General features: G+C 34.2%; 1 protein-coding gene across 1 annotated transcript; it reads right to left on the reverse strand.

The window, feature by feature from the left end:
- Positions 1–717: 717 nt before the first annotated feature.
- LOC106467080 lies at positions 718–8,618 on the reverse strand. Its single transcript, XM_022395200.1, has 3 exons — positions 8,114–8,618; positions 3,502–4,802; positions 718–3,037 (listed from the first exon to the last, which is right to left on the reverse strand). Exons 1-3 carry the CDS (start codon positions 8,616–8,618, stop codon positions 2,183–2,185), a joined length of 2,661 nt encoding a protein of 886 aa, XP_022250908.1. The 3' UTR covers positions 718–2,182.
- Positions 8,619–15,304: the final 6,686 nt, after the last annotated feature.

The following is a 15,304-nucleotide window of genomic DNA, read 5'->3' on the forward strand; positions in this document are numbered from 1 at the left end:
TTCTCTGGTCAAAATTACGAAAAGAGGCGGATAGCTTTAGTATCTTTGCCAGAAATATACAATGATCATTATTAACCTTAATTATACTGCTAATTCCACATACCTTTTAAGCGATTAAATCTTGTTAATAATTAAGTTTCATATTAGTAATGAGATTCCGCGTTTTGTATTAACTTCTGAATAAATCAACATATTTTTTTCTTTTCTTGGAAGGATTTCGCACAAAGCTACCTGATGATTATTTGTGCTAGCCGTCCTTTATTTTTAACAGTTAGACCACGTGGAATGTAGCTAGTTAACATCACCCATGTTAGGCTTCTCTTGTTAGACCAGATAGTGCTGTTTGACTGTCAATCACCACGTTTCCAAAATGTAAAGTGCAATATTGTTTTGGTTTTTTTTGCGGTAACGGGATGCGAACCTCAAAACGTCAGTTCCGCACTCTAACTACTGGGCCACGCTCGAACAAAATATACCTTTTTAAATAAATTGATCATTTTTTTGAAAAATATTCGTTGGGATCTTTATGACTAACAAATTACTGAAGTAGTTAAAGGTTAAAACTATAAATAAAATATTGAACGAAATTAAAAGATAATGTTTGGTTTGAAGACATTATTAAAACAAAGGTAAAAAAATTCGGTATAAATGTTTGAAAATATAATAAAATAATTCTAATTCTATCAAAAACAAATGTAAGCATTGAATCAAAGTGATTCAGATAACAAACCTGTCCCTATTACTTAAAATATAAAAACAAATGGAACTTGTAGATGCGTTTAACAAAAAGAGGACAATTAACCTCAAACGATAAGTAGTTTAAGTACCAATCACTACTATATACTATATAAACATCGTTTTTCAAAATATTCACTGATATTATCATATATTTTTGTTTGAGTTCCTGTCTGTTTTCAATTTTAAAATGTTCAAGTGTACTCAGAGTAAGCACATGCGAATACAAATTTAATTACCAATAATTAAATGTAGCTGAAACCAAAATGTCCACAATTATCGATTCAATACTTGGGTAAATCAGGAGTATAATCAGTTTTAGTGTTTTTACTACTGATATAACATATCCTTGAAATATAAAACGACGACCATGAGCAGTAACGTTACAGTTTATAAAACCTTTTACCATTAATGGGCAAAGTGTTAAAAGAAATTGTCAAGAGCATTTTATCAACATCTAACAGAAAAGATACGCTCAACTTGTCCAATTGAAGCCTCAGATTTTAATTATTCACAAAGGAGAAACGCGAACCAATAATAAAATTTTAAAATGGTGCTATTTTAGAGATTAAATTGTAGTACCATAAATATTAGCTGTTGATGATGGTTTGTTTGTTTGATAAGCACAAAGCTACACAATTAGCTGTCTGTGCTGTGCACAACATGAGTTTCGAACCCCAGTTTTTAGCTTTCAGACTTACTACTGAGCGTTAATAATGACAATATCTCAGTACTGAGCAAGCAATCAATTCTCACTTGAACATTTTTTTTTAAACATTTCACATTAATTGTAGCAAAATGGCTAAAATATTCCAGTTTGCGCTAAGTACTCCATAAAACATAGAAACGAATGATATTATCTAGCTTTGAACACATTAGCATCGAAATCCTTACCACTTCTCACCCGAAATTAAAAACGTGAAAATCATTTGAAACTTCTTAGACACAAATATCTAATTAAGATGAACATAACTATAAGCTCCCTCTCTTCATACACTACTCAACAACGCTACAGACGAGAATATTGCACTCAAGATCGTTTCTTAGGTATACTTCTGTAGTCAGTTCTACATGGCGATCGTAGACTGAGAACAAAGTATGCCATTCAGAAAATTCACAGCACAAAACTTCGAAATGTACTTTGAATAAATCGTAGTCGTGACATATAGTAGTTAAGTTGCGATATTAGAAGAGGTGGAACACCCTTTTGTGATTCACTTTGACGTTCCAGTGAGAAGACCAGGTACGCTAATGACTTGAATCCTCAATGGTAGAATACCGTTCCGGATCGTTCCGCCCCAATTTAACCCCTGATGTCAAACAACTAATTTTCTAGAAGTATACAAATAAACAGAGTTTGTATCAAGGCTAACCAGGCACTTAGTGATCTGCATTGCCAGTTTTATGTACACATTGCCATAACTACTATATTGTTGGTCCGAGGAGATTAAGAATGAAGTACATTATTATCCGAATCTCCAGAGGAGGCTAATGAGAAGTTGGCTGAATCTCTTTTGTTTTGTTGATTCAGAAGTAACCTTTCATTATGCACAGGCTGTCCAACAAAATACGTTTTATTGTAAAGTTCACTATCGCCCAAGGTCGGATACTGAAGCCAAGAAGGGGTAGAGTCGTTGTGGAAAGAAGTAGCGAGCACTGGACTTTCCATGCAATCAGACTGTTCGTTTAATGATGCTATTTGCATATTCGTAACTCCAACAAATCTTTCATTGTGTATGCCATCTTGAATATCGCTAGACAGATTATTTTGTTGCCCAATTATCATAGTTGGTTCGCAAAAGTCGTCATATAACTGATTTTCCGGTAATGACGAGGCAATGAGCGTGGAATTATCAATCAAGTCATTTCCGGTAGATGGATTCAGGTGGCGTTGTAATGAAAAGGTTTTCCACTTGAACCTTGGTGGCTTCATAGCTGGTACGTTTTCTAGACTACATGACCTCTTTTCAATCGTAACGTAATTACAATGAACTCCACTGGAAGAGTCACTACCTGTCTTATCAGGAGAGGTGGAGGATTCACTGATGGATCCAGTCAGATTATCTTCGGAATTACTTTCGTCTCCCTGACTTTTAGTAATTCCTGAATCAGTGCTAAGGGTGCTGCGTGGAGTAGAGTCACCTGGTGTAGCTGGGAGGCCACTGTGAACAACAACAGGAGTTAAGATCCTGTTAGGAATTCGACGGTTGTCAAAAAGCAAACTGTAGTCTCCTTCATCCAACAGAGGGCGTACACTTCCATTGTACTGGTCCGTGAATCGGAGAGGAGACCAGCTCTGAAACTAGAAGTTTTATTTTTTCAATTTTCATAATGTGCATATATGTAAGACTTGTAAACGAAACTACTTGCCTTAGGATTAATTATTATGATTATCATTTAGTCTGTTATGTAATAATATTAATAATAACAAAATCTGCTCGTCTCTAACACGTATTTCTATTCAATTACCGACAAAGTAGACCAAATTTCGTGAGAAAATAAAGTGAAAACTGAGAAAGGGCATTCGAAATGCACATGATATGCCATTTCATAGTTGTAACTTTTAATAATTTGGTTCTTGTTCTGTGAAAAAGTGTCAATACTTCTACACATATTCGCAAGTAAAAAATAAATAAAAGTTACTAGTATTTATCCCACTTTAAAGTTTAAAATGAGTTATTATATCGGACACAAATTTTCGTACCATATACTTCTTGAAATTTATTCACTATTCTGCTTAAAAACTTAAAATGTATCTCTTCTTACCTTTAGTGTTGGTCTTTGAAATTCATCGCCTCTATCACTGACTAATTCTCGCAGAGTTGTATAATCTCCGCTACTCGAGTTGATAATACAATCATTTTGAAATTTAACGTGTGGTTTTCTGGTTCTTCCGACACTGTTTGATGATTTACTGTTAAAGGATCTCACTCGCTTAACAGGAGTTCCGGCAAGCCCATCTTCAAATGTGACTTTCTGCTGCTTGGAAAAAGACGATTTGTGTTGAATTTTGCACTGTGACTTTCTGTCACATTCTACTGACCTATCCACATATTTTGAGAAAGAAAAGTTGGATTTCAACCAGTAGATGTCTTCATAATCGTTTAGTGAAGATTCATGCATCATGCATGTCTGCACTATGTCTATGATGGCATCTTTTGGTGTTTTTTCTGTTATGTGGTAAGTCTGACCATTTTCAATAACTAGTAGTGGTAACTCCATTTTATCATTCAACAGTTCTAGTTCAGAACCATTACCTGTTTTTGATCTACCACAGTTAAAGGGGTGAATTATATCTTTGGAACGTTTGAACCTCCAAGACTGTTTGACAGTGAGGCCTAGCCATAGTAACACCCAAAGTAAAAGATGCATTACGGTGCCAATTACCCCAACAAAAACGGCTCCATCCAAACTACCACAGTAAACTAACGTAAAATCGTACATTAAAGGTGCGGAGATCGAGATCGCCAGAAAAAGCGTTAAGAGGGCACTCAGGTGGGGAATGTAACCCCAGAGACGTCGAGATTCCTCTGTCCAGGAGATGTGACGTTTCTGGACTTGTTGTTCTTCAAATTCACGGAACTTTTGAAGCCCATAAATGTATAGAATGCTGGAGGACATCAATAAAACAATATTATAAGCCAAAAATAGCAATAAACTTAGCAAAATGTTGAGAAGTAGCGGACTGAACCTCAAAAGGACCTGTGAAGGTCCATATATGTGAACTTTGTAGAGAACCGTGAACCCAGTAAAAGCAAGAAGTTGTTGCAAGGCAGTGAGAACAGTCTCAATCGAAAATATAAAGGAAAAACCCTTGTTGACCCGCCAGAAGACTGATGGGTAGCGCACTGCATACACAAATAAGGCCAATCCATAATTTAGAAACTCTGATGAGATAGGAGCCATGTCTTCTAGGTGTTTTTCAGTTACTGTTTTTGGTCTTTCTTGTACACCTCCTGCTTCCTTTTGAGAAATCTCAGTTTCATTTATCGTCGAAAGAAACTTAAGCGCCACCAAACGATCTTTGTGGGTAATCATAAAATCCAGATCCGTATTCCAGAGATCAGCTGTAAAGAGGGCAAAAACATTTTAACACTATTGGTTATTTTTAGTACTTACAACTTTGCTTAGAAACTAAATGTAGAAAACTTACACTGTGGTTTATTATACCAGTAGTTTGTTTATGAAAATAAATATATACTTATACAATTACACGATTTTTTACCTAATTTTGAAACGATTTTGATGAAAAATGTATTGCACTTTACAAAAAAAAAAAAAAGAGAGAAATGCTCAACCTAAAATGTAACCTGGAAACGCAAGACAACAATATTTTGTACATTCTTTACCAAGAACAACACCCATGAAAAAAATGCGCTTGACATATGAGGTTATTTTAATAGACAGGAATGTTTTCTCTGCGGTTAACGACCAGGACAAAAAAAAAAAGAGACTAAAATATGTGACTCCCAAAATCGGTATAAGAATGAAGTTACAAGAGGGGAGGTTCTACTTCATGTCGGTTAAAAAAAAAAACAAGTGGACGTAGAACGTTAGTAGACAATCCTGTAACACTAGTGGATAAAAACACTGCATACGATCAACTCACTGTCAGCTCCAAAAATAACTGCAAAGCTTTAACAGACCGGTATGTTACAGTTTATTTTTATTTATGTTTCAGAAGGTAGTGAGGCAATCGAGCCAATCTGAAGCTAGGATGAAGTCAATTCTGTTTCTGTGTTTTCACCGACCAGTCCCTACCTATTCGACTTGATACATATGCAATTAATTTATTATGACTGGGCAATATTCTTGATTGCAAACTAATGGCAACATTTTAGATCTATATTAGTATTTGTTCAAAAAATAATCACTTACATAAATTTTGGTGATTATAAAACAAAATCTACAACTTTAACTAATATTATATGAAGTTCAAAAATTTAGTTCAGTATTTTATGTCTATAAAGTCCACACTCTTTTTCGCTCTGAAAGTCCAGAAACGCCGTCAGCTAAGAGTGAGTGATCATGAAATTTTTTAGGCTAACAGTATACAAGTACGAGATCCAAGTGTTATACGAAAACATTTTCAGGATTTCATAGTCGGCCAATTCAAATTTTTAAACGTGTACTATACGGTAGCACAACTCAATATAAACTAAAGCTGGTGTTTTTCTTCCAATGTGATTAATATCGTGTGCTGCAATTGGTTTCAAAACACCCCACCAAGCAATATTTTAATCAGAGAATAGTCTACCCATGATCAAAATGTTGCACTGTAGAAATACTCTGAAAATATCATGATGCTTTTAGTCAACCATAATTTTAACTTATTGCACTTTTTTAATAGGAAGACAAACAATGACATTTTAAACCTGCGCGTTTAGAAATGTAGAACTGCATATCAAAGACTTGGAATTACACAATACGTGATGAACTGCACACTGATAGAAACTAGGACGATATCAAAATGCTATCTCAAATTGAATGGTGCAGGCTCTATGAAAATGTCTGAATACATTGTGTTGCAAAGTTCGAACTGCTGACTGTAATAAATGCTATTTTCATACACACGTACTCAAGTAACATAGGTGACGATACTAGCACTTTGGATCAGTTTAACGTTAAAACTTAAAAGTAAGCATATAAGATGCGTCGATTCCTAGTGAGGTGGGGCAGCTATTAACAGACATTCTTTTGGTGTAAAACACCATATTCGAAAATTAAGGAAGGTAAATTAAAATAAAGTTATATGGCAAGACTGACAGTCATGCTTTTTATGGTTAATAACTTAGAAAGTACAGTCAACAAATCGGTATACGTAATTCCGAATTCTTAGTTTTTAGTTATATATTTGAAAACTTTTGACGATCTTATAATGAACATTATAAGATAAAGATTGCTTTAATAAGATTTAGGTTTATGGATTAGTACAGTGCACAAACAATGGATGAATGTAATTCATAATATTATAAATATTACAGCACCAAACAACTTCTATTAGATACTGTCAATCACCCTCCTCAGCTCATTTCTATAAAAAATGAAGTATTTAATAACCCGTGTGAAATATGAAATCTGGTCACCACAAATAGCAAGGGGTAATCTGGCACAATGCTTGAAATCAGAGAACTGATAATGTCCTGAGGCATGCTCGATCGCTCATCTGAAAGAGCTATTTACAGAGCAGTTTTAGTGTTTGAAGTTACTTGATGAGGTAAGACACATCTCCCAAGAGCATCCTCTTCATGCTCGATGGGACTGGCGTGTCCATACGAGCAAGTTACTCCACTTCCAGTAATTTGATTCATATTCAAGGAAAGTGTCGACCAATTTAGCATAGTGTTGAATTGATCATCCAAAAGGCTGATTCCAGAGCCAAATGTACCATCATATAGCAGCATAAAGGGTCGTAGGAAGTGACACCTACAAGGTATAGCATTAAAGGCATTATTCTGTAGGAAATAGAGGTCAGTACGTTCAGCAATGCGTATGCGTGCCTACATTATAGCTCCACCATAGCATACAAATCACGTGCCTGTATGAATATGATGTTGTATGTAGTTTGAGGTTACTTCTAATTAGTATATACCTATTATATAGCAACTCGTCTAAAAAATAATATTGTTTCATATGTCTTGGTCCACATGATGTGTTCTTAGAAAACCGTTGCAGATCAGTCATTTTGCTCCTTGCTATGAATGAAATATTAAACAGATTGGCCTTGCGAAATCTCTTCCTAACGTCCGAACATTGACAAGGCATATAGTTGTGGCTGCACACATCTGTTTCAGTCTTGAAACAGGTACCTTCAATACGATGAACCATTATCAAAAGATGGTGACCATCTTTTTTGTATCATGAATGATGGTTTGCCTTGTCCAGGTTTTCAAGCAACTTTATCACTGTTTTGGAAATTGCTCCACATTTTGCTAAGACACTTCGAGACTTTTGCAGCCAATTTGTTGGAGCCTATAATCATTCACCAGCTTTCATTAATTCGAAGACTTTCCACATTTAAAGATTTTATTTGAGGTTTAATATTGGTTGATTAACGATTTGAAGCTCTTTAAACTCTGCTATGCATTTCCAACTAATAACTAACATATATGTATAGTTTAAACTAAATGACCACCCATTTGCACGTCAGATAACCCGACTGATCATAAAATGGTTTATTTACATAAATAAGAATCGAGAAGGATGATAGATATTATTTTATAATAATGTTTTTGTTTTGTCATAGCTAAAACATTATAACTTCTAATTATTATTTAACTGCTTAGTGGTTTAAGGAACTGGAGCATCGAAAGAATACAAGCATTAACAAAATACATAAATATTTTTACATAAAAGTTAATATATATATGAAACCTACCTTTACTAAGAAATCCATGCTGGATCAAACGGGCCTGGATTAACAACCTGGGCAATAACAAACAGAACGCTACACATATGTGAAGGAAAGGTGCTGTTGGTCCGCCGTGTTTCCAAAATATCTTAAACCATCTTCTGAGTTTATTACCATGCAAATTTTCATATGTAGTCTTATCGCTATTGTCATTCCTACCCCATTTTCCTCCATCGTTAGCGAAATTTCCTACTTTAACCATACAAGCAGCGACATAGAATGGTAACAGGATCAGCGCTGCCCCGATAAGAGCAACATAAGCATTCAACTCCACAAACGGCTGGTCATCCACTGGCCACGGCAGAGCTATGTATTTGGTAAACCTCTGAATACTGTTGACAACAATGTAAACTTGAAAAGCGAATGTTATGATGGAGTACCATATTGAAAATAAACTGTTGAAATGTGGCCTACGGCATGTCAAAGAGAATGAATTCTGGTGTCTTCTATTACTATTGCTGAGGTAATGCATTATAACAGTTACAAAATTAACTAACTAGGATATCTTAACGGTTTCCTCCAGTTCCGTCACAAAAAAATCAATATCCAATGATTAATTGTAAACCACCATATTCTAAATGATGAGTTAGTTGTACGTTTTCCTCCTTGGTTACCACCAACATGAATGTAACTTCAGGACATCATCAAGAAATTGCCTTACGTTTATCAGCACTTAGCCTTGTCAGTTAAGACTTGGAAGAACTTTCACGAAGTCCTGCATATAAAAGAAAACTTGATATTTATATATTATCTAAAAAAAATATGCATTATCTTTTCCTTTTTTCATTTCTCGTGTTTATCTGGTTATTTTATAACATTCTCTACACCCGTCTCTTTAGTAATAAATGTTGCAACGTTAAAAATTAGTTGTAAAGAATCACATCTAAACAATTCTGGTGTTAAAGACATATTTATACATGTAAAGGAAACGATTCAACAACAAGTTTCCCTTTGTCAACAAAAAATGGACTTATGACATTTCCAGCTATTTGTAAACGCAGAAGTTCATCACTTACAAGTTTTAAAGGTTTGGGTTTCGTATTTTTCTGTCCAGATGTTGAATGTTAACATTACTTCCACTGTTAAAACAAATATTTAGTCCTACTGCGCATATACACGTGTATGTACATAAAGTACTATTTCGTTGAGTTTGTTACTGGGTTTTCAATCAGCAGCAGTACAGCTGTCAACACTTGGTCTTATATCACCGGGGTCTACCGCATTTCACATACATGTACAAATAATGATAAAAATAAGAAATCTTAGGCAAATGAAAATGTCTGTAGGGACTCAATGTGAGCATCGAAACCTCGAACACGTGTTATTCATTAAGAGAACTACCTAATCGTGTGAGCTACAACGACTGAACCAGATGATATTGTAATATTGTACTGGAATCTGACAATGAAATACATAGTCATAAGTCATAGTAATTGCAGTATACCTAGCTGTGTTTGCTGTAGGCTTCGGTGCTTGAATGATTTCGAAGAGAAACTTGGCCAGTAGTGATGAAAAAAAACTGATAAAATCTCTCCTTCTCTTTCAACAATCAACATAAAAGTAGTCCTATGACCTGCGCAGGAGTTCTTTTAGTAGGTTTGCCCAGATTTGAATAAAATATTCATAACCGTTTTTTTTTCTGTAGGCTTGTGAAACAAGAATAACATGATTAATAATAATAATATGAAGAACAAATGGATGAATTTTGAATTTTATCTAACAATCGGAAAATAAACTTTTTTGCTATTATCAATATTTTAGCAGCCTTACCCATTGAGATGGGAGGTCTTGAGTATGGTGTCTCAAGAACAAGACTGCTTTTTAAGATGATTTTTGCCTGTATGTTCTACTAGAATTCTTGTGAAATTCCTGGGCGAACCCTGTTATGAACCACTATCGTTCATGATAAAAACACGATATAAACGCTGCTTTACTAAAAGAAATTTAAAATGTTGCGTCGTGTCAACTTAATTCATTTCAATATAAAAGTTATATAAAAAAAGAAATATTTTCATCACTGTTCAATATGTGATTAAAATTCTACAAACGACAAATCCAGTGCTCTATACCTGCAACATTGGCCAACTTATAACCAAAGTTCTAATCAAATGATAGGAATATCACCAATTTTCTAACCATAGTTCTTGATAACACATCTTATATAACATAAATATTGTTTATTCTGAACGTCAAGAACACTAAAGTTCATTGAACCTTTAAATATCGATTTGGGAAAATGATCACACCTTGGTCTATTATATTACAGAACACGGCATACAACATCCCAAATGGGATATATAAAACACTCACAATAAGTGAACGAATGGAATAACATTTTGTATTTGTATCTGTAAGAAATAAAGTGGTGACAGATAATTCCAGAAAGTATCGCTATCTTGAAGCCAAAAACGTGATTGTGTCACAACTACTATATACCATCTTTTCATTACAAGAAAATAACGTTTCATTATTAAACTAATTTTCAAAAATGTTTGCAAGTGTTCTAAATTCACTAAGTTTATGTGGTCATCAATAGGGTGTGATAAGTCGTAAACTTGCACTAATTATCTATTTTATAAAAAGTTACATAACACAATGGTCACTCTGTGATTACTTATTCTTCCAAGACAGTTTTTGTATCGCAGCTCACCTGGGATGCGGGTTGCACTCAAGGTGAGTGATGGTACAGACATTTGTTTGGGTTAGCATAAGCTAGAAATTGACCTTTCTTAGATGTATATTAGGAATGACTGTTTACGTAGGTAACCTAGGATTGTGGAATATCGCACTGGGTACCTTCGTTCTAACTTAACAGTGCAATACATCAGGATTCTACCTCCAGTTTTCATCTAGTGAAAGCTGTTAAAAGTTACGTAACAAACTCAAGCCAGCGTGAATAGCGACATCCCAGCACATCATATCTTTGAATAAAAATTATATTTTTTATTTGTACATATTTCACTCTTGGCTCTTTTTGTTCGATTGTTTATTCATTTAACATGTCTTAAATATGCTGCTTACCACAGATTACCTATTACCTTGTCGAGAATCTGTGTACTTAAATAAATACCAGTTATATATATTTCACTTTTTATTATAAGCGATTTCCTTCTATTAGCTGCAAGAGTATTATTCTCCAATCACCTCATTCTAATAGAGAAAATATTTCTTTCTTGTCAACTGCTAGAATATTTTGCTCACACATGAAAAATATCCGGTACATGAAAATAATGCAAATCAAAATATCAATTTCAACTTGAAAATAATATACGTACATGTGTGCTGACCAAACCAATAATTAATAGAACATAAGTTTGCTCATACGCGGTCTTTCAAATAATTATAAATTGAGAACAGCACTGAAAAGGCTGAAGTAATCTATGTTGTTTAGAAGGCCTATATAACGTATGTAAATTTGATGAGTATTTACTGAAAACTAATTAGGTCTCCTAGGCAGTTTTCTTCCATAACAACAAATGCTCTTCTTCAAGACCAACGATGTTAAGTTTACATACTATAGTCAGTGGAAAGTATTATCATATTTTTTTGTAGTTATGTCCGGAAAAACATCCTGATAACTTATGGGATCCATGGAAAAATACTAGTAACCCACAACTTCCTGTTTCATAGTACGTTTGACAACACAAAGTATAATCAGGTGAGTCTGGTGATAAATTGGTTCTTTTTATTTCGCGATCATGAGATTTATAAGAGCATATTAAATAAATTCAAAGTGTCCTATCTAATATAGTGCCTAACAATCATTCCTCTGTTCTAAGAGGCTGGCTGGTTATTCAGTGAATTTTAACTACTCATCGCTATATGATTTTATTTCACTATCTGCTCCGTCCGACATTTGTAACTCCATAAAGTTATCGCTGTCCCACCAGGGCACGCTAAGAAAAAGAAACAAAAATACTACAAGATTATAAAAAAAACTCTCACAGCCGGTGGGATTTATAGTGGGCTTAACTTGCTCGTCGCTTGACATTTCACTCAATCACGTGAAGTTCTTTGTATGAAAAAAAAGGAGTATGTAATACGTTGATGTCTATATATATAAATGGTTTTTGATTGAAGTTTCAAGTCCAATAATAGTGCGTGTGTGTGTGTGTAAACCAAGGGACTTCCAAAAGCGGATCAGATGAAGAACATATTATCCCCAATTATTGTAATAAAAAGTAATAATATTTTATATATTCCAAGTATGTTACAAAAAATTAAAGCTACTGAAAAGGAACCGGTTTTGTAATCTAAGAGTCAGCCCTCAGACTGTATCAACAACTTCTTCGAAACTCTTATAACATTAATGCCTTGAAAACATAAATGTGTGTAATCCACGTCGAAGCAGAGATGAAATTCTAAGCTTTTCGCTAATAATACATATAGAAAATTGTTGATATGATCAGTGACGTAACTACAAAAGATGTCCCCCCCCCCCCGCATAAAAAGTAATTGGGCCACTACATTTATTACACTTGTTGATAATTCTTACTTTTGTCAGGCACTTGGACTCTCTTTTGGAGGGCTCCCCCCGCAATTGCAGGGGCATTCATAAGCCACTGGAGATGATGTCACTGCGTGTAAACAAGTCGACTATTTGCTAAGACAGAATGTACCAACTGAAGCCACAGTCTGCCATGTTCTGTCTGACGATCGTACATCTTGGAAATAATCTGCAGCATAGTATCCAATGAAAGAGGCTCCGTCGTAAGGCTGTCATATCCAAAGCACACCAGTCCTCTCTGCTTGCTTTCCATAATTTACCTGTTATCGAGGAAGACGGTTTCTCAATGCCCATTTCAACAATCCAGACGTACAGAAATTCATGAATGCTGCGTACAGCGACTTGACTAGTAAGTCTTCGTACGTAATAGCATGGATACACGCTCCATTCTCCAGCTACTTGTGGTATGCAACAGTTGAATGTTTTACATCTTCAATGCTTTTAAGCTACGATTTGAATGCTTAAAACTAGCGAAACATTGGACACCAGGAAACCTAATATTCACGATTTACAATAAAACTAACAAGAACATTGTAAATAAAAAAATATTATGATGAATGTGATAAAATGTGCAGTCTCACGGGACTTTTATCACGAATATTAGCCTCAATTCTTTGTTGGTGTTATATAATAATTATTATGTATACGTACTCTCTGATATCATGATCCATGGATCCTCTTATCGTTAATTAAATAGGTAAAGTAATATCTTGATTTTTTTAAAGACCCCGTAAATCTACAAGATATGAAATTTTGTTGGATTTTAAATTAAACATTGCGATATACTGATTTTATTTTTTGTATTATTTAACAGGATGTCATTATTGTTTTGTTTTTTCGGTACTAGTAATTACAAACACCAGTGAGGAAAACAACGAGTACCATCTGTTAGTTATTCTGTATCAGAGAGAAATATGAAGCGTTCTTCATCCAACTTGATGCATAGGCTCTGCCTCCTATAGTACATTATAGGAATCGAATATTTTAGGAGTAAAAAAAAACAAAGTTTACATGGTTATTGTGACATTCCCACTGACCAACTCACAAGTCAATTATCAATTGTTATTAGTTCAAAAATCCACTTAATTGCACACTTTACGTTAGATCATTTACGTCAGTGATTGGAACTAGCGTTAATTTGCTTCTTATTACTTCTAAAATTGCATTAAAGGATACAGTAAAATACTGTTCATTAACTTTAGTAATTTCTCTGATCATGTGACCAAATCTCGCCCTAGATAACAGTTAAAACATTTAAATTTTTAAGAGCGTGAGACTTATGTAGTGAACAAATCGCGCAACAAACACTTGTTTAGACCAATATTTGTGGTGACGCAGAAGTTCCTAACCTAACAATTTGGAATGTGACTGACAGAAACAGATAAATGAAAGTAGTAATTGAACCGAAGTTGTAATTATGAATCAAGTAAAGTTTAGTTAAAAACTGCGCAAGGATAACATTTAAACTCTGTGAAATATCTAAGAAACATCGATAAAACCTGGACGTACAGAGTTCTTTTGCATTTAAACTATGTCCGATCAAAATGTGTAACATCAACAAGACATTCCAAACAACAATAATAATAATAGGAAATATTAATACTAAAGCCATGCAATTTGAAATATGTTCACTCAAAGAAGTAAACATTTTAAAGAAAAGTTCATTGTTAGAATCTTGGGCTGTATCCGAGAAAAATTAAATGTAATTCATAGTTAAATTATCCGACATTTTGGGCTATGCCCAGTGAAAGTGGATGATATATATATTATACGTTAAACCTATCACATCCTACACATTGATTAAGTGATATTAATAATTTTTTAAATAAACCTAAGACCGTTTAAAAAAAGGACAAAAAATTACCTTGTTTTTACGTTCTACGAACACTTTTCTATTTTTCTCTCTATCGGTCAGTATAACAAGTTATTTATATTATTCATAAATTCCTCACCGTTGAAATTCACGAAGTTTCACACCGAATGAGATACGTTCGATTATTTCATCCCTCTTCAAGCGGGATATCCGAATGCTCGTAAGATCATTTATACAGCCTCAACATACAGTTATATAGGCCAGTCACACAGAATCCTCCTCAATACGCTGGGTAGCGTACATTTACGGGAAAAGGTAGGGAAAGACAAAAGTAAAGGAGCGTAGACTAAGAACGGAAAAGTTTCAACGAACGAAGTTCAGGTACAGTCCTCCGATGGCTCAGCATTAAGAATGCCTTTAAGCAAGAAAATCGGGACTCAATACTCCGTTGAGCATAGCATAGATAGCCTATTGTATATCTTTCTGATTAAATACAAAACCAAAAGCTTTAGGTTGAGGTTTTCACACAATAAAATTGCATAATAAAATGTAAACAATAAGCGATGCTAAGCTTTACGGGTGAAAAGTTCCTTTTCGTTGAGAAATGGTCTAGTAGAAAGAAGCCTTATTAAACCAAATACTTTCTCTTTATGTTACGCTATACAAATGTATCTAAACCTTACATGAATATCTGTGAACATTCTAACTGTAGAAATCAGTAAAGTTGAGATATTCACGTTTAACAGGTAGATTGTTAGAACCAAAATTATAATTGAATAATTAGAGTTGTTTAAACATTTGTTTAAAATGTTTAAACAACTCTAATTATTCAATTATA

This window comes from Limulus polyphemus, unplaced genomic scaffold (genome assembly GCF_000517525.1).
Source record: "Limulus polyphemus unplaced genomic scaffold, Limulus_polyphemus-2.1.2 Scaffold2481, whole genome shotgun sequence".
NCBI lineage: Eukaryota > Metazoa > Arthropoda > Merostomata > Xiphosura > Limulidae > Limulus > Limulus polyphemus.